At 56.0% G+C, this 19349-nt stretch overlaps 6 protein-coding genes across 6 annotated transcripts; 2 read left to right on the plus strand and 4 right to left on the minus strand.

Moving 5' to 3' along the window:
* Nucleotides 1-145: 145 nt before the first annotated feature.
* On the minus strand, nt 146-1975 carry N657DRAFT_562856 (uncharacterized protein; the record flags this gene model as incomplete). The annotated part of the gene is made up of 1 exon (XM_062788167.1): nt 146-1975. One exon carries the CDS (start codon nt 1973-1975, stop codon nt 146-148), a length of 1830 nt encoding a protein of 609 aa, XP_062653251.1.
* A 2059-nt stretch (nt 1976-4034) lies between these two features.
* Nucleotides 4035-5516, plus strand: N657DRAFT_652860 (uncharacterized protein; the record flags this gene model as incomplete). The annotated part of the gene is made up of 8 exons (XM_062794342.1): nt 4035-4259; nt 4327-4368; nt 4402-4490; nt 4578-4666; nt 4730-4842; nt 4879-4957; nt 5112-5258; nt 5314-5516. The coding sequence occupies 8 exons, from the start codon at nt 4035-4037 to the stop codon at nt 5514-5516; spliced, it is 987 nt and encodes a 328-aa protein (XP_062653252.1).
* A 1253-nt stretch (nt 5517-6769) lies between these two features.
* On the minus strand, nt 6770-9760 carry N657DRAFT_652861 (kinesin-domain-containing protein; the record flags this gene model as incomplete). The annotated part of the gene is made up of 2 exons (XM_062794343.1): nt 6770-8934; nt 8989-9760. 2 exons carry the CDS (start codon nt 9758-9760, stop codon nt 6770-6772), a joined length of 2937 nt encoding a protein of 978 aa, XP_062653253.1.
* A 1895-nt stretch (nt 9761-11655) lies between these two features.
* On the plus strand, nt 11656-12496 carry N657DRAFT_640120 (uncharacterized protein). The gene is made up of 2 exons (XM_062791905.1): nt 11656-12138; nt 12216-12496. The coding sequence occupies exons 1-2, from the start codon at nt 11677-11679 to the stop codon at nt 12312-12314; spliced, it is 561 nt and encodes a 186-aa protein (XP_062653254.1). The 5' UTR covers nt 11656-11676; the 3' UTR covers nt 12315-12496.
* Nucleotides 12497-13472: 976 nt separating this feature from the next.
* On the minus strand, nt 13473-15220 carry N657DRAFT_77717 (uncharacterized protein). The gene has a single exon (XM_062797542.1). The coding sequence runs from the start codon at nt 14848-14850 to the stop codon at nt 13579-13581; it is 1272 nt and encodes a 423-aa protein (XP_062653255.1). The 5' UTR covers nt 14851-15220; the 3' UTR covers nt 13473-13578.
* Nucleotides 15221-15464: 244 nt separating this feature from the next.
* Nucleotides 15465-18990, minus strand: N657DRAFT_561944 (uncharacterized protein; the record flags this gene model as incomplete). The annotated part of the gene is made up of 5 exons (XM_062788097.1): nt 15465-17098; nt 17152-17698; nt 17750-17892; nt 17944-18714; nt 18771-18990. The coding sequence occupies 5 exons, from the start codon at nt 18988-18990 to the stop codon at nt 15465-15467; spliced, it is 3315 nt and encodes a 1104-aa protein (XP_062653256.1).
* Between the last annotated feature and the right edge of the window lie 359 nt (nt 18991-19349).

The following is a 19349-nucleotide window of genomic DNA, read 5'->3' on the forward strand; positions in this document are numbered from 1 at the left end:
GGTTGAAGGCCGATCCGGGTACGTATCATGCTCCCTCGCATATGCCTCATTGCGTCTCGTGGTTCAAAACACCATGATCAAGGCACGAGGAAAACGTCCTTGAAATGCCAAAAGAGAATAACATAGTGCAGCTATGCGTGTCTGATCACCACTCCAACCCCATCCACCCGTACTCTCCATCAATATTAACCCAGTTCCCCTCGCCCATGGCACTCTCCCACCCCATCATGACAGCTAACAACCGGCAGCCGGTAGCACTAACGGTACACACAATTACGTCGCTCGCATCAGCCAGCACCGTCAAGTCCATCATGTAGGCTCGACCCACCAGGCTTCTAAGCCGGAGGGTATCTGGAGAGGGAGCAGTGCTGCCGCCGGTGGTGGGATTGGTCGCGTGGCCGGTTGATGCGCCAAGGTTCCAAAACATGGCCGCGAAGAAGCCGCCCTCCCAGCCGAACGTTTCATCCACAAACTTGCGCATGACTGACTTGTCCGGGTTGACCTTCTGGATCGTCTGCTTGCTGGCCAGCTTGATGCGTTCCTGTGCCCGGCTCGCCCCGGCCAGCTCTGCGCTCTCATACACCGTCGGGTCGTCAGACGCGAGGATAACCATGCTCTGTTCCTTTACCGCCTTGCTTCCGCCGGTGAACGGCGCCGAGTGGTTGAACTTTGTTTCAATCAGCTCGCGGGCCGTGTCGCTGTATAAATTGAGTGGCAAGTAAGAGTGGCGGTACTGGTGCTCGAGCGGGTGCCGGTCGCCCCGGCGGACGTGGACGCCAACTGCGAGACCGGTCCCGTGCCCTTTGGATTTGGGGAGTATCCTCCTTGCCATGAGCTCGCGGACGCGAGTCTCCACATAGTTGGCGTCTTCCTTGGTCAGTCGGGAGAGTGACTCGTAGCCCCGACGGGCGAGGCCAAATTGGGCCTTTCGAAGGGCCCGGTTGTGAGCCTCGGATGTGGAATCAGCACCCTTGATCAAGCTACCAAACACCTCGTCCATCGTCGCAGCCGAGGCCACCAAGTGCCGGGCGTGCCGCGGACAGGGAAGAATCTCGTGGCTTGGAGGTGCCGTGCAAGTTGGCAGCGGTGGCGGTTGGAAAATGTCTGTGAATTTTCCGTACGCCCATCGGGTGTCGTCGATGAAAAAGGACCGACCCTCCTCTTCAGCCAGCCCATATGCTATCCACAGCATCATCAGCGTTCTCCCCAAGCCAGCATCGTCCGACTCCAGCACGAATGTGAGGCTCTTTTTGCACACGGGTTTCTGCGCTTCAAGCTCTCCGGCCGAATTCCAGCCCTTTTCCCTATTGCCTGGGAGGTAGCCAGCCTGTTCTGCCTCTTGCACATCCACAAAGTCATCTGTCGAATCCAAGCCGAGCCCGAGAGATACCTGGTGGAGCCCGAGTCCTTGAGACCGCAGGTGCCTAGCCCGCTCCGCAACCTGTGGGCACTTGAGACACATATCCGCGTACTGGCTCATCGTCAGGGGAAACTCGGACCCTGGTGGTATAGATACCGTCCACTTGGCCCTGCCTCGGTTGTCGGTTACAACCATCGGAGTCGGAAAGTCTGGCGCTTCGATTTGTGAAGCCACGTCGGTCATGACTCTCTCTGCAGGTTTCGCAGGTTCTATCTGCGTCGGGATCGGCTCCCCGAAGAGCCAAGTGAGGATTTCTAGGGCCACAAAGAAGACCACGACGATGCTCAGGAGTCGGATTGCGTAGCGGATGAACCTGAGCGGGCGTAAGGTGCCCAAAAGTCGTCGTTTTGTCTTTCTGATGTGAGGTGAAAGAGAAGGGAGACCTGGCGACGGGGGGGGGGAGAAGACTAAGTGATTGAAATTGAAACGCGATGATGTTGAAGAAACCGGCCCTCGGTCATGGTTGTATGATGCCGCTCTGCGGAGGTTGATGCGAGGTGGAGATATCACTACTTTGGAGTGAGTGGTCCTGCTGAGGTCAAGCGTTGGCGGCATCTTGGGTGGATGGTTATGGCAGCTGGATGTGTTGAGAATTGGCAACGCGGGATGGGTATCGAGGAGGAAAGCCCATGAGCTGTAGAGGCCGGCTCCCGGACCCTGTTGCAGGTCGTCAGTGGCCTCAATGCCCTCCCCGTATCTGGCGGTGGAAGGGCGGTCGGATGTTCCCGATGAGAGCCGAGACTCTTAAGCAGCAGAAGTCATGCCCCAACCTGGCCCCAGCGGGCGCCAACAGCAAACCCAAGGCTTCGAATTCGAGACTCGTGACGGTATGTGCCCAGTTTGGTGGAACTGATGGTGAACACGAGACGGCACCCCTCCAAGTCCAAGTCGCACAATGCCACCAGGCTGCGCCGGCTTCTTCTACGCCGACACGTCGATCAGAGGTCGGTGAGGTTGAAGATTCCGATTCATGTGTCAGCAGCGAGATCTGAAAAACAATCTTTTTCCCAAGACTATTCTTCTGATGGAGCAGTAGCAGGCAACGGATGGTATTGCCGTGGGGACCGACAACGGTGATTGTAACTGCGCACAGTTGTTCAAGTATTTTGAATTACAGTAGATAGGGTCAAAGCACCCCTCGGGCCAGTGCCCACTCGTCTATCATCGGGCAGAGGTTAGTGTTCGGTAGAGGAAGGAGGACAGACATGAAATAACGGCGCGAGGGAAGGGCAAGTGCTCTACAGTACCTGGATTAAGTATTCGGCTGTGCGAGAGGCGAAGATGCCCGACAGCGGTCAAAAGTGCAGAACCGGGCACAGCCCGACAGCAATGGCGAATCGTTTGTTGGAGGCGGAATCGGATGAGATAGTTTTCTAGCACATCTTGGGGCGGCGACCGAGGGAGAATATGAAATGTGCGTAGTTGGGATCTTCAAGCCTTCGACTAAAGAATTCAATGATGATGCTGAGGGCAGTCAACTGAACCCCCGGCTGGAAAACAACGCCATCTTGGAAGAGCCTGAGCCTGAGAACTGCAATTGGGAGAAGAAGGAATGAGGAAGATCGGCCGAAGCCCACTGCGGAGTGTCGATCTGATGTGACTATTGCCCAGGGGTTGTATGGGGTGAGGGCCGAAGCACATGGTCCACCACATTTCCGTTCCATCCAACATTCCTCTTGCAGTGTCTCCGTAGGGCAGCCGCCAGTAAAATCACGGCGAACCTGACCGTCTCCGTTGGTGATAAAGAAGACCCTGTCCACACGTTCATTTTACCAACTTAGTAAATGACTGCAAACGCACGCTACAGATCCGCGCTGTCAAGGTCTGATAGTCCCCGGTTTTCCTCCTGCTCGCCGGCGGGCAACCGGAGAACCGCGGAGCGGAACACGGGAGGCACTGATGCGTTCATCCACTGAGCATCCGGAAGAAAGTGGCATGAAACAGCCATCAACAGGTTGGAAAGAAAGAAGGTGCCCCTCACAGGCCGGCTGGCCATAAAAGGCAAGAGCGGGACAACGGTCGATCGCATTCTAGGTCCCTTGTCGATTCTGAAACATTCGAACTGGAGGAGGCGTCCAATGAACAGGCACAAAGGCCCCACTATCCGCCGCGCAGGGTGACATCCCGCAGGTTCGATGGCTGGGAAATTGTCATTGGTCGACAGCCCCACCGGCCTACAATCAAGCCCTGGATCGCTCGACTGTTCGCGTGGCACATGGCAGGCGCGGTAGCTGAGAAAGAAAAAGAAAGTTATTCAAGGGAAAGAATAGAAAAGAAAACACTCATGAAAATAGAATAACTAACTAACGTTATAAAAAGAAACAAAAGAGAAGAATGAGGAAGGATAATAGAAGGAAGAGAAGAATGAGAAAAATGAACGTAAGTGAATACCGGGCAGTTCGGCTGTTTCGTTACCGAGTTCCGCGCTAGCAAACAAACCAAGGTTGGATTGCAATTACACATACAAGCGACTCCGTCGTCTCAACATCAAGAAGCGAGCACAAGACAACAATCTCGGAGCAACTCATCACCCGACGGACGGATCCTGCGGGGCTCGATGATAGGGACTGCGATATCACAACTCTTCCAACAACGTGATAAGGAAGCTGTAAGGATGAGATCGGTTCTGAAATGGGCCAGGGTATTGACAAGGCGAGCTCCCTTGGCGCTCTTGCGATTCCCGACAACAGGCTTTGAGATTATCTCCCCCGAGGTGGTGGTTGAGGAGCAACACGTCGAGAAATTCAAGGCAGGGCTCTTTTATCCGATTAACATTGGGGACGTCCCCACCTCCAAATGCCAAATTCTAGGCAGATTGGGTTTCGGAACCACGTCCACGGTGTGACCTCGCTCGCAACCTTCTGTGAGCATCTCCAGGCTTCATGATGGAGAAAGAATGTTAACAGGAGGCTAACACAAGCAGGGACCACCAACATGTCGCACTGAAAGTCTATACTTGAGAACGTAGCAATGGAGATGAGTTCCAAAAGTATCAGCGACTCAGCAATGCTGACTCCCAGCATACTGGATCTCGCTATGTGCGAAGAGCGTTGGACCAGCTGCTTCTTCCGTGACCTGACGGCGACCATCACTGTCTTGTCTTGAAGCCATGTTGCAACAGTTAGAAAGATCTTCTTCGATACAACCCCTCCCGCAGATTCACCAAGGATCTTCTCAAGGCTGGAATCAAGATGGTGCTACTCGCACTTGATTATCTGCATACCGAATGCAAGCTGGTTCATACTGGTTCGTCCGCCTTGTCGGACCCCCCCTAGAGGATGCGCTTACTGATTTAGTGTTGCACCGCAGACATCAAAGGTGACAATATAGTGATGGAACTTGTAGACAAGCAAGTTCTGGATGCCTTCACCGAAGCTGACCTGGACAACCCCACCCCTCGTAAGTTCGTGGAGGTCGCTCCCGTTTAGCTATCCCGGCGGTTCAAGCGTCCTAGACAGTGGGGTGTCTCTGTGCTCAGCGATCTTGGTTCTGCTGTCCGCAGGGACATGAAACGAAATCACGATGCGCAGCCGATGTGTACAGGTCGCCAAAGGCCATGCTCAAGGTTGACTGGAGCTATCCAGTGGATATATGGAATGTCGGCTGCAGGGCTCGTTCTTCGCCCTTTGTTTTCATTCACTTCGGGACATTGTACTGATCGTTCTTGGCTCAGATATATGACTTGTTTGAGGGCAAACACCTATTCACGGTCAAGACCCAAGTGGGGAGGGTTCCATGACCCGGGTTCACTTGGCGGAAGTGGTTGCAGTCTTGGGCCCGCCGGCCCTGGATTTGCTCCGCCGGGGCGTTCGCAGCTCCGAGTTCTTCGCCGACGATGGTGAGCTCCCCGTTGAACGCCCCGTTCACGCCATCTGCTAACGACAGTATGTCAGGCCGTTGGATAGCCGATGTCGAAATCCCACAGAAGAACAGCTTGGAAGCCTCGGAGGAGAGGCTTGAAGGTGAGAACAAAGCAAGATTCCTCGAGTTCATGAGAGGTATGCTGCAATGGCGCCCTGAAGACAGAAAGACGGCAAAGCAGCTCCTCAAGGATCCATTGCTCAATAGTAGTAGCCCTCAGCCGGCTCTTACTTAATTCAGCACTCCCACCGGAACTCTGTTACTGGTTTGCAAAGTCGATGTTCTCATGCCACGCCGCCTCATCTGCCTCTAAAACCGGGCTGGCCCGACCTACAGCGCGGGTGTACCACATTACACACGTCGGCCCCTGGGCTGCCCAAGGAAGGTAAGATTGCCTTTATGCGAGATCCCGTCTCGATTCCCACGGATATCTACTGGAGATTATGCGCGGTATGTAATTACGCATTGATGTCCGCAAGCCAGCGGCTGACTGTCGCGACCATGGACACCCGTTACCTTTCAACGAAATCACACTAAGTCTAGAATACCGGACAACTCGTATCTGCCTCGCATGACGGAACAGAAAGGAAGCCATGAATCGTAACTGCTGACCTGCCCGTTTGGACAACCGCGGCATATAAGTTAAGTCGATGTTATGCGCCATTCCGGGATGTTCCCATCTTGCTGACTCGGGAAGGTCAGCTCGAGAGGAACACAAACGCAATGCAACACCAAGCAGAGGCCCGATTCAGCCCTAATTAACTCAGCTCATGCCTGCAAACCGAGTGTCTGGCCCTCTGATTGGCAGCCAATGAAAGACATCTGTTGTGACCCAGATCTTTGTCCTTTGTCCTTACAGGGTCATGAAGTACTCCGTCTCCTCCGTTTGTCTGCTCTTCAAAGTAGCGTCACCTCTCTGATCCCAAGAACATCATTCCTTCACTCATCTTCTCCGTATTCACTCGAGAACCATAACAGACAGCGCTGGCGATTGGCACAAGACCAAGAATATATTCTTTTTGCCTGCTACCTCACCAATTCGTCTCATCAGACCAGGCCACCCTTCATCCACTCATGTCGTTTCCATCAACTTTGCCCGCCATCACCCCCTTTTCCTTTTTAAAGACATTACTGATACACAATGTACACTGCCGAGGCTCAAGTACTGAGCCACCGTTCCCGAGACCTCAGTCGGCAGGATCAAGAAAGAACGCGAATCGAATGTTATCCGAATAAGGTAGAGTGAGATTCACACCCTATAACCAAAAAGAGAACAGAAAGAACAGGTCGGGTATATAAAAACAGGGTACAGTCAATCAAACCAAGAACGAACAAACCACGAAATACCGATCCCGCCCTTCCACAACTCCAGATCACAAGTATATTGATCTCATCGGCACCCAATCTACCCGGCTCCTGGTTCGATTCAGGAAAAGATATGACCGGAAGAACCGAGCCGATCCAAGAAATAATACGACCAAACTGCCCTCAGACTTCCAACGCCAGCGATTTCTGCTGGTCAGAGACAAACGACGTCCTGTGCCGGCTCAGAAGCTGGAGCTGGATCGGCGGTCCAGCCGGAGGGCCAGGGGGAGGCGGCCCAGCCGGTGACAGAATAGGCGACGAGATCTTCCGCTGTTCAGGGGCGACCCTGACACTCCCGCGATTTCCGCGGATGATCTGGCCGCTCTCGACACGCTCATGAATCATCTCGTCGAGCATCCTGCTCATCTCATCGACGCTCTTGGTCCGCTTCCGGAGATGCGAGACCTGCCGTAGCAGAGAAGGGGGCGCCACGGGCGGGCTGCCGGTCGGCGCCGGACCGGGGTTGCTGTCGAGGATCTGCGACGACACCGACATGCGGACTTCGGACCGCGACTCGACCCGGTCGGCATGGTCTCGCGACCTTGCGGCGCTGCGCAACGCCGCGAGCATACGGTCCTTGTCGTCGAGACGGGCGCGGAGCTCCGCGATTTCGGCGTCCTTCTCCTTGATTAGAGCCGAGACGCTGTGGTCTTCGCCGACCATGATCCCCTTGCCTGCCGACAGGCCGACCGAGGTGCGAGATGAGCTCGCGCGGCGAGCTTGGAGGAGCCGCTTCTCAAGGGTTTGAATGTATCGGTTCTTGTCAGCGAGATCCGCCTGGAGCGCACGGTTCTGGGCGGCGAGCGACGCCGTCCCGTCTCCGTACTCGCCCACGCTGTCTTCGTCCTCTGCCGCGGGTGGCTCCCCGCCTCCCGTTGAATGATGGCTGGCCGACTTGCGGCCGATTGTTGAGTTGCTCGAGGTCAGGGATGCTGTTCTCTCGAGACTGAACTTTCCTCCGTTAACGGAGGTAGCCATCGAGGACCGGATGGACCCTTGCGAGTAGCGAGGGTGAATGCCGAGGGCGCTGAAGGACCCACTCGCGTTTACTCCTATCGACTTTGAGCTCAGGATGAGCCTGTTGAGGTGGTCTATCCTCTCCTTGAGAGCGGTCCGGGCAAGTTGCATTTCCAGCATCTGTTCTTCGTGGCGCATCTCGGCTTCCTTCTCTCGAGCACGCTCTTCCTCGGCATCTCGCTCCTTCTCCTCGTCAGCCTCCTTCTTATTGTTGGCTTTCGTCTGGGCCTCCAGTTCCTTGCGCAGCTCCATGATCTCCATCCGGTAGCGCTCCAGCAGGACTCTGGCACCACCATCGCCGCCCGCACCCAGGGCTTCCTCGGCACGCTTGGCATGGCTGACGATATTGTTCTTCGCTCGGGAGGCGAACTTGAGCGTGTTGAGAGTCTCGTTTGTGTGCGTGATGGAAGAGCCAGCGCTCCCCGCGGAGCCAACTGAGATGGTGCAGAGAATGCTGACAAGCGAATTGCCTGACAGAGCTCCTTGCAGCAACCTGGTGAGCTTGCTGTCTCGGTACGGCAGGTGCTTGCCGTCCTTGTCAGCCGGCTTTCCATCCTTGTCCTTATGCTCGGAAAGTTTCGCAATGACCGTTCCAAGGGTGAGCAAGCTCTTGTTGATATGGGAGCCTTCCTGTCGCCGTTCTTTCGATTCTGCCGCCTTTTCCGAACCAGCCAAGTCAATAAGGCTGAGCGTTGAGACTCGGACACCGCCGGGTGGAAGACCCTGTCGTTTGCTATCTCCAGAACCTCCCGGAACGCGCTCCCTGCTCTCCACCACAATCTGCACAACGGCATGACTCCGTGAACTCCTGGCATTGAACTGGGTGCTCGCCGTCCGACGGGCCTGGTCGCCGCGGGCAATCACACGGAGCAGTTGGGTCGGGCTCTGGACAATCTCTTCCTTCAGGGGACTCGCATAGACTCCCCGTTTGCTGTCCTCCCGCAACTTGATCTCCTCCTGTTGCTGATTTCCATTGCTTGAGGCCATACTCAGCAAATCGTGGATTTTCTCGTTGTAAATCTCCAAATAGCTGACGCGGAGTAGGAATTCCCTGGATGGCGTTTCGCGGATGTAGGAGAAAATGTCGGTGATTGCGAGGGGTATCACACCGGGAGAGGAGGCCGTGCCCTGCATCGAGAATGTCTTTCCTGTGCCAGTCATGCCGTAGGCAAACACGGTTCCGTGGTAGCCTTCCATCACTCTTCGTACCAGCCGCTTGGCGATATGGTCGTAGACTCTAGCGTTGTCGTCATGGGTCGTAAAGACGTTATCTGCAGCAGGGATTTAGCACAGGTCCGAACAGTCTCCCTCTCCAAAACTCTCACCGTAAAAATAATCTCCCCCTTCTTTGCCCCGGTACGCAATCAATGATTTCCTCCCATCGACCAACCATTCCCCATCCGCCTTATTGTCATTCCCGCCGGCATCTGGGCGCACTCGGACGCTCACAATGACATTCCCCTTGCCGTCTGTCTTTGACAAGCGCTTTCCGCTCACGGCGACATCGGACTGTAGCGGCGCGGAGTCATTCACGTCGTCATACTGGGTTGCTGAAGTTGAGTAGGAGTCCTGCGCAGAGGAGCTGCGACTCTGTGGTGGAGATGTCACGCTGATGAGGCCATCCGAATTTCTCGTGGTGGTTGGTCGTGATATTGACTTGCCCTCTGCTGTGCCATTGAGAAAGCTTGGGGTGCCAACCGATAGTTGGTAAGTGGGTGTAGTCGGTGTCCTCAACTTCCGTGAAGGGGCACTTGTGGATAGAGGACTTGGCGGGAGACTGATAACTCGACCATCCCCCCGTGGAGGTTGCGGGAATGAATTGATGCTGACGGTTTTCCTTATCGTCCTCCCCGGGGAATTGACGGCATGGACGCTTGAAACTGATCTGGACTGGGGGAGCGATGCTGCAGGAATTGGTGTTGCAGCAGGGAGCAGGCCCGTTGAGGGCGCGCGAAGACCACTCTTAGGAGTCGCAGGCGTGGATTTGCTGCCCAAACCACTGCTGCTTTTCCTTGTCTTGTTCACAGGGAGCGCTGGGAGCGCGATAGTCGGCGGGCCATTTGAGGGCCGAGATGGCCTTGGAAGTGCTGTTGACATCTCGTCTGTATGTCTGCTGGACCACAACCCTAGTGGTTGGCACGGTGGCAGAGTTCCACAGAGATGAGCTGCGCTACAAGATAGACTTCGGCTTGGCGAAATCCGCTAGCATTGCAGTTGCTGGGCTGAAGACGAAGTACTGATCACGGATTGCTTCGGGCGGCCTTTTCGGGGAGATTCGTGGTGGTGGACGTGAATTGTTGGGAGATGAGTGGAGAGAACGTCAGCTCGTGGAAAAGATTAAGAGGCGCTTTCGTGCCTTTTCGAGGGAGTTCGAGGCCAAGGATGACGGTCGTTGCTCGTAATCGCCGGTCACTGCAGCTGAACCTAAATCACAGCCAAACCGAGTCCTGTGTCCCTGGCCGTCTGTTACCCTCGTGTTCTAGGCTAGTGCACCGCCTGGCTGGGTCTTACCTTGAACTCGAAGGACCGGTCCCGGGGCTAGCTGCGGCCGAAAGTGACGAGCGCGTGGCTCGCAAGCAGTGGTACTGATAGCGCAGGCCGAAGCTGGTGGGTATGAAAAAGACGCTCGTGGCCCTGCGTCATACGGAAGGGTTGCTGCACGCTGCCGCTATTGTCGGAAGATGTGTCGCGCCAGGCGCTTCGGAGCCACAGGCGGAGATTTTTGTTGTTCCGCGTGTTTTCGTGTTAAAACCCCAAGATGCGTCGAGCTCAATAGCTGGGATAAACCGAGCACAGGGCAAGGTGAGTGAGTAGCAAAGGGATGTCGAAGATCAGACGATGTTTCGAGGTGGCGCTGGGGAACAATGGGTGCTCGAGCCAGGGCAAGGTCCGGACCTTGGCGTCACGGTCTCAGACAACGACTGCAAGGACGTCAAATGAGTCGATAGGATTGCCCAGCATCAGGATCGAAACGAGCGACAATCGAGGTGCAGGACGGTGATGCCAGGCGCTGGAGAGGTCCGGCTGGACATGTGCTATGTGGGCGCAGAATGGGAGCGTTGTTGGTCAGAGATCGGACGAGAGATCAGGTACCAGGGAAAGTGTCGTCGAGGCAAAGACTCGGGGCGTTAGTGTTGCCCCCAATCAGCGGGTCCTGATAGTCGTTCGGCAGATACTCTCTCAGAGCACCTCGTCCCTCCCTCGGTCGAAATGCCTCATCACCTGGTGGTTCAGGTTGTTCAACGAAGGGGAACGGGAGAGGCGGGTGGGCAATCATTCCTTTTCCCTCATTTCCCCTTCCTGCGGGACCTCCTGGAATCTCCCCCAGCACTGCAGCAGAGGCGCTGCTTCGGGCCCCCTTGGTCCTCTGGTCCCAGTCCCCTACCTTGCCAGAAAAGGCACATTTGCAGCCCTTGTCAATCCGAGCCGAGCCATTGGCCTCTCAGGCTCTCTTCGAAAAAGAAGCAATTTCACCGGGCCATCATCGGGCCCCTGCTGATCCTTGGGAGTTCATCCCCGGGCTCGCCAAGCCGTTTCTGGACTGGAGGTGCTTGGCATTCTTGGTGAACCAGGGGTTAACGGCACGCAATTTGGAGTTTCTTCAGCTCCACCCGTTCAGTTTACGTCGGTGGATAAATCACCCCACGTGCAAGTGCCGTCCGAAAACCCTCGAGGCCGAGTACGGATCCGTAGGTGAGTGTGATAATAAGGATGCGTCGGCAGCACCTCCTCACAACTGAGAACACCTTGGAACATGGTTGGACGCCAATGGCATCATGGGATGGGAACTTAAAATGCGCACCCAGATACTTTATTGTACAGTACCTACCGGTAGCTCGCTGGTCATACCACACCCTCTATGGAGCTTGCCGAGCTCGCTGAGGCTGCAGGAACAGGGCAGGACATGCAGCTCGACGCCGGCCAGGCACCCAGGCGACGCGGATCTCTTCTGCGAACCCCATCCACATCACACCTCAATCATTGCATTGGTTTCCTGATTTGACATTTATTTCATGGTTGAGCATGGGGGTCGGTGGGCGATGATTGCCACCGTCACAATCGCGCTTCGTTCGACGCGCAGGTCTCCCCGCGTCCAATTGCCCCACTTGATCCAGGGCATCCATCCCCCGAATCCGCAAGCCCCAAAGCGAGGCCCTACCTGCAACTCAGCGCTGAGGAACCGACAGGCTGCCGTGGAAATTGATCCGGAGCCGTTCCATCCAAGTTGGGATCGACATCACGCATGTGGCCGCCACATCGTCCAGCAATCTCACCCTAAAACTCGATTTACGGAGCCCTGCCGCAGCCAGAAATCCGGGAAGCCCTCGGCAGAACACAATCACAGTCGGCGCATGTCGTTGTCTATGAGGCCGGCAGCTGAATGCCCATGCGCAATGTGCATCTTTGAACAGGGGCGCTTTGCAGATGCATGCATGCGAAGTAACCTTCTCTTTGGCAGGGTTTCTTTGGTAAGGGTATGAGCCTACACGTGAAATTAACTGCGTGTTATCGAGATTTGGCTGCTAAACGTTACCTCCTTATTCCTTCAAAGCCCAGTGGCGAGTCTCGTACGCTCATGTACTACATATGCTATGAAGCAGACCTGCGAGACCTTGGGCTACCACCACTCTCGACCATAATTCAGCCATGATCGACACCAATGCAACGGCTCAGATCCGCCCAAAACTAACTCACATACTGCAGCATTTAACCTCGGCTACATATCAGATACCTTTCCCTCCCCGACTGTCTGCCGCAGAGAGCGGAGAGGTTCTGGCTGTCAGGCACCATCTCGCCAGGATCAGCTATTACCATGAGACTCTATCGAAACACTTAGCCCTCGCGGATATCAAGGGTCTAGTCTTTCTATAAACATCAAACCTGATCAGCCAGCCACTCGAAAGTTGGAACTACAGCCGGCTGTAAATCTGCCCGGACTCATGCATCGTTTCGAACAAATCGCCCCTCGCCTTGAAGTGCTTACCTGTGTTGATGCTTTGACACTGCAGACTTGTCCCGGCTCTGCTCTCCTCTGCCCTCGCGTCAAACCCGGATTGTGTTCGATGGCAAGCCTGGCGCATCGCCAAGTCTCCGACGATGACTTTCTGGCTGGTGAACGGGGGGTTGAATATCAACTCATATGGAACTCTGTTTTTGAAAAGTGAGAAGGGAATGCTACCCAAGGTAGGTACGCGCTAGCTGACCATACCTCAGCACTGAATAAATCACCCTTCTTTCGATCACCATGGTCGTCCGTCGCGGTTCGGCTTGACATCGACTCTTCCTCCCACTGCTCTTCCCTCGCTAGTTGGAACCACCCGCATCTTGAGCTCTACTAGACTGATCCCCAGGTTTTAAGAGCGCTCTGTGACAACTGATTGGTGACGGCGAAGGCTGTTCTTGTGTTGTTCGGTTTCGAATGGTGTTCCACAATAACCGAGCTTGCGTCTATAAGATGCAGACCATGGCTATTGCATGTCATGGGTGTCTCAGCACACGCACCTCATCCGTCCGTCTGGCTCTCCCCGACATGGCAGCGACTGGAACCGCACGGATCAAGGCCCCGGTCCTGCCTTGTTCTCCGGGCCGCCGACCGTGTTCAAATCACCGGCTCCGAACCCTAGTCCTACGCTTGCATCAAGTTTCGACGAAACTGAAGCTTCAAGATGTTGCGCCGACCTCGATGGGAGCGTCCCTTACATAACTCTGCGGCGTGCGTGTCCTTCCCATGCTGCTTCGGACGTGCAGACTTCGGGGCTCGTATCCTTCGTATCGATATCGCGATAGTCCAGCCACCCTAGTATACCACAGCAACGTGACATGCTCAGTGGCTCCGAAGGAACTCTTCGGACCGCGAATGACGTTCCCTGGATGAGTGGCCGCTTCTGGGAAACCGAACTGCAAGCTGGCCCGGGTCAAAGTAACCGGACGGCACGCCCTACACTCCTTGTCTCCAAGACTTCGACTAAGCCGGCACCAACGGCCTCCTGTAGCACCCAGTTGAACGCCAACCCCTGGAGTTCCTTCCACTTCTTCGTCCTCCCGGGCATGACGCCCGTAAACTCGCCCCGCGCCTTCTTAGCCTGAGCTACCTGGCTCTCCCCAACAATACCGCCATCCCACTTCTCTCGAAGATCTGACTCCGGCATCTCGCGGTACTGTGTCTTTCTAAGCAGTTCGCCAAGGTGCTCCAGCGCTGCCGACACCAGCTTGACAAACACCCCGCTCCCAGGGACCGCAACGTTGAACTCACTGGAGCCCGCTGGGACCGGCCCTGCCATACCCCGGACCCCAGTTCCACCGGCGGCGTGCAGCACACCCTCGCCACCCGCGGCGGCCACCGACCCAGCAGCCGCGCGAGACACCGACTCCAGACTGATCATGGCATACCTCTCCTCGGGCCGGGCACGCAGCCCTAGACTCCCACCACCGCCATTCACCGCCGTCAAAAACCCAGCCCTCACCAACGCATCCACCTCGCTCGCCACCAACCCCTCCTCCCCCTGCTCCACCCTCAACCGCCCGGGATTCGCCCTCAACCACTTCACAAACCGTTCTTTCACCCCCTCCCCCAACCCTCGACAGTCCCTCACCATCCCCTCGAGAGTCTCACTCAGAACAAACAACTCCCCCTCCCTCCCGCTGCTCCTCCTTCCCATCAACGTAGGAATAACCACCCTCCTCCCGTTCCCACTACGCACCAGTCCCGCAACCTCCCTCTCGGCCGCGGCAGGCGACTTGGCGACGCCCGACGCGAGCAGCAGCGCGCGCAGGTGCGAGGCCGAGACCACGGGCGGCACGGCGGCGCGAAACTGGAGGACGGCAGAGATTCGTGCCGAGCCCAGGCCTGCGCTGTAGGCGGGGAGGGGGTCGAACATGGTTGTCAGGATCAGGTTATGGATTTGGAGAGGGGTGCGGAGGGGGAGGGTTGAGAGGGAGACTGGGAGGAAGGGAAGGGTGGGACCTTGGTTTGGGAGTTCGACTTGTGTGTTGTTGTTCTGGTTGGTGCCGTTATTGTTTCGAAATTTGCGTCTGGAGGGGGAGGGGGAGGGGGAAGAGGAAAGGGGCATTGTGCCGCTCTTTGTTCCGGTGAGGGAGGAGGTCCATGGTGAGGAGTTGCGTTTGGCCGAGGATGATGATGATCGCTTTTTGACACGGGGAATACCAAGGATTGAGTGTAAAGTCATGATGAAGACGTTGATGTTGAGTTGAGGGTTTGCCTGGATGAACGAGATCCAGGCGCCGGGAATTTATTAACCATGTGTAACGCTTGTAAGTGAGCGAACTAAGGCAGCCGTGCCGCCCTTCGATGCAAGGGCGCGCGACCCACCCCGAGTCCGGGAAAGTCGCCACTGCGCCGAAACTGGCAAATCTGAGCGCCTTCCTGTGTTGCCGTAAAGGGGTACCTCTGGGTCGGGTGGTAGTCTCGTCATGCTTGTGCATCCTAGGCATGATCCCGACTGAGGAAGCGCTGCCAAGATTCCCACCTCGACTACGGTCACAAAATATAAACCCACGACGGGGACAACGATGGATTCAAAGCTCTGATAGGGGCATTCCGTCTCAGAAACGGTACTTCCCCAAGAAATCTTGGTCTTGCCATTGCCGAGCTTATCAATGATTTTTAGTTAATGCCGGTAGCTTACATCCCATAAGGGCTACTACCATGGTAATATGTACAGCTCCCAACACACGCATCGATCAACATGGTCTTGTGAACCAAATCCCATTCTAACAGAATGTTCGCTGAAGGACCAACCCAAGCCAAAACCCAAGCCTTCCGTCCCACGTATCCAGACCACTACCCAGCCATCGTCAATGTATAAGACGTGATAACCGACATCCGCTCACTCGTCAGCTTCAGCGAGATTCTCAACAGCTCCTGCGCCACATCCGGCTCCTCCCTCTGCAGCCTCACCCACTTCTCCTCATCCATCCACCACACCACACACTCCCTCTCGACCACGCACGTCGCCGTACGGTTCGTCTCGGAAAAGAAAGGCAACTCGCCGCACGTGGTGCCCGCCACGATGCTCTCAAACAGCCAGCCCTGCGGCAGGTCGTACTCGGCCCTCAAGATGCCCGACTCGACCAGGTAGAACCCTTCGGCGCGCTGGCCGCGGCGGAACAAGACCGTTCCCGCGGGATACTCGGCGCGCGCAAAGTAGCGCACCGCGCGGAACCAAAAGTCCTCGTTCTTGTCGCTCACGTCGTGAAAGATCTGCAGCATCAGCCGCAGCGGCTCCTTGAAGCTCAGCCAGCTGCTCGAGCGCTTCGCGTCCACGTGCCCAATCGACTTGATTGCCGCCTCACGGAGGTGGTCGCGCCGCGGGGAGGAGCCGAGCAAGTCAGGGGTTGAAAGTTTCGGTGCGGGCTGGTTGGGCACGTCGAGATTGGCGGTTGAAGCGGTGCGGGTGCTGGCTGAGTCTTCCTGGTTAACGAAGAGTGTTTTGAGAAGTTCGTTTTCGCAGTACTCCAAAGCCGAGTTGAGTTCGGGGAGGAGTTTGACCTCGATGCCATCCTCGCCAAGCCCGACGGCCCGCAGGTTGCGGCCCAGGCCGTGCTCTGGGTCGACGCCGCTGATGACAAGCTCGATATCTTTGCCATTCAGCAGCCGGCTGATGGTGTTAAAGACCTCTGCGGCAGAGTAGTCGAGTCCCGTGACGAGCCAGAGGTCAAGCACCAGGAACTTGATCGGGCGTCTGCTGAATTCCTCGTCGGAAATGAGTTTCCTGATTCTGTCCTCCACACCGACGATGGTACCAAAGAACAGATAGCCCGAGAGCTTGATGATATTGATCTGGCGACCAACTTGCCGAAGGTAGTGCTGCTGGGTCGGATTCCTCCTCACCGTTGAACCCACAACATCGCCTGAGTAACTGCCTCGGACGGCCGAGACTCGAGATGTCTGGAACGTCAGTGACATGAAGGCCAGCAGAATGCCCACGCCAATTCCCACCACAAAGTCGTACGTCCCCATGACGAGAACTATCGCCACCACCGTAAAATATTCGACGCGCTTCAGCTTCTTCCTCGGTTGCCACACAGCCTCGAGAAGCAGCTCGAAGCCGAGGTCAAAAATCAATACCCCAACCATCATGACGGGGATGTAGCCGATCAGCGAAGGACCGATCAACATGACCAGCAAGGTGAAGATTGCCAGTTCAAAGCCGGCTAGGCGTGTGTTGCCGCCTGAGCGCATGAAGAACAGACTGTTGGAATAGACGAGGTAGTTTTGGATGCTGCCTGCCATGCCAGAAACGAAGTTGGAGTATCCGTGAAGCTTGAGTTCATGGTCCAAATTGGCGTGGTCCTCGCCGGTGTTGAGGGCCAGGGCTGGCACGTTGATTGGGACATGGAGGATGCCGAAGAAGGTGAGCGCGAGCATGGCTGGAATGCACTGCGCGATCGCTCCCCAGTGCACTTGGTTGAGCTCTGCAATTATTTAGTTAGCCGCGTCTTAGTCTGCCTGGAAGAAGGAGCCTCACTGTAGAGCGTGTAGAAGTACCACCAAGGCTCATCTGCCGGTGGGCCGTCGAAAACCCAGCCACCATCTCTCAACTTGTCCGGATTCAGCAAGTTCAAGGCAGCGGTCAAAGCATAGAAACCTGCGGGAATGGCGAGAATGTATAACGGAAGGAAGTATTTGGAAGTGATCTTCGACTGGCCGTAAAACAGGATGACCGCCAGCGTAAGCGGAATTATCCACAGTGGAACGGTGTCGCCCTGCATCAGGTGCTTGAGCGTATCCAAGTCATAGTTGAGATTGCCGTCCATTCGTGCGGTCACTTCGAAGCCGGTGGCAATCAAGAACCAGCCCACACCTCCAATACAACCGATCAGGATGTGTCGAGGGATGAAACCAACGAGGTAGCCGAACCGGAATTTGCCCATCAAGTAGAAGACGGCGCCTGTGAGCATCGAGCTGAGCGCGTAGGAGGTGATGGTCGTAGCAATGACAGCGTCAGGCTTGTCGTCTCCGACTATATCGGTGATAGTAGCGGCCATGTTGTGAAAGAAGGGTACGACTTCAATCTGCTCGAGTGAGCTAGTGTCCAGTGAATTCAGTGGGCCTTTCAGACTTACGAGCTCGGAGCCAACGCCGCCCTTGAATATGCTCCCCGTTGAGAAGGTTAACTGAGAGATGATGCAGCTAACGTAGAACATGGAGATCCCGGCAGATCCCAAGCTCGCAAATATTGGGCTTCCCAGAGGAAACAGAATCATGCCTGTGCATTGTCAGCGTACGGACCGGATATCAAGATTCCATGAATGCTCACCGTAAGATAGAGCGTCCAGGATATTGAGCAGTAGGCCAACAACCACGGCTGGTAGACAAGCCACCGGTGCGACGACCAAATTCTCCCACAGGGCATGTCGATTCCAGCGCTTTGGGTTGCCGATAATGGGCAGAATATGCGCCACCTCACCCTCGGCGTTCCAGAAACCGTCCGCTATCCTTCCGAACCACTCCCTCCGCCCCGAGTGCTTTTGGCCTTCCAAGTCAAGGCCGTGCCCATTCTCTTGGCCAGTGCCATAGCCTCCCCGTTGGCCATCGCGTGACCTCGTGGCCAGCAACGGAGACATATCGCTCGGGTCGTCGTCGTCAGTATCGCGGTGGGCCAGCAATGGGCGCGGCTCGGCGGTTGATGCTCTGCTCAGCGTGACGAGACCATCATCGCCGGCGTCATCAGCCGGAATGCTCTCCTCATAAGCAGGGCTATCCTTTTGTGCAAAGATATAGCTCTTGTCTGGCGGCGATCTCCTAAACATGGTGGTGAGCATCGATGGTCCCTCAGCCGGAGACTGCCCAGTCTCTCCCGGCGAGGATGGTTCTGACACCTCGATTATCGCATTGGATGGTGTCGTCGTCGAGATAGCCTCCGGAGCGTACTGTTCAGTGGTCTGCCGCACTGCTTGGGAGGAGGCAGGCCGCGGCCGGCGAAACAAAGGTGCACCCCGGCCGTCCTTTTTGTCGGAGAGAAAGTAGTTGGCCAGCTCGGCAGTTTCCTCGCGGACGGAGCGCGCCGACTCTGCGCTGTCGAGAGGGGCTGGCCGCGTCGGTCAGCTCAACTATCCTGCACATTCATGGGCAGCGCGAACTCACCCAAGTGGCCCCTGACAGCGCCGTGGATAAAGGACCTTATGGGCTCGCGGTGGGAGACAGAGCCCACAGAGGAGGACAGCTGTTTCAGATCACTGCTAATAGTGCGTGTGAACTGGGTTTGGCTGGAAGCGGCGGGGTGCTCTCCCTGATGTGAGCCTCGAGAGGAGGTAGACGAGCGCCTCCTTCCCAGTGGGGAGGGGCTGAAAGAGGACGAGGACATCGTGCAAGTAATTCGGGAAGCGCAGCCTCTTCCAAAGGAGGTTCTTCAACACGCGATCGCCGGTGAATCAGCCAACTGCGTGGGCATGGTGGTTCCACAAAAGCAAAACGACACAACAACCTGAGATGACGTGAGACTAGATAAGGTAGGTCGATGTTTATGAGGTTGACGGGCAGCAGTTGGCAGTTGGGGCGCTGTGTCTTTATGAATCGAGCCACGGCAGAAATACGGACAGCGCAATAGCTGAGGTGCCGTGTGTTGATTGGGACACGAAGTCCAACAAAGCTCAGATAGCCGGGTTCCAATTGCCATGTGAACCCGATAGTGGTTGAAGATAAGGTCAATGGTGCTGATGAAAC

This window comes from Parathielavia appendiculata (genome assembly GCF_033297405.1).
Source record: "Parathielavia appendiculata strain CBS 731.68 unplaced genomic scaffold N657scaffold_1, whole genome shotgun sequence".
Classification (NCBI taxonomy): Eukaryota; Fungi; Ascomycota; class Sordariomycetes; order Sordariales; family Chaetomiaceae; genus Parathielavia; species Parathielavia appendiculata.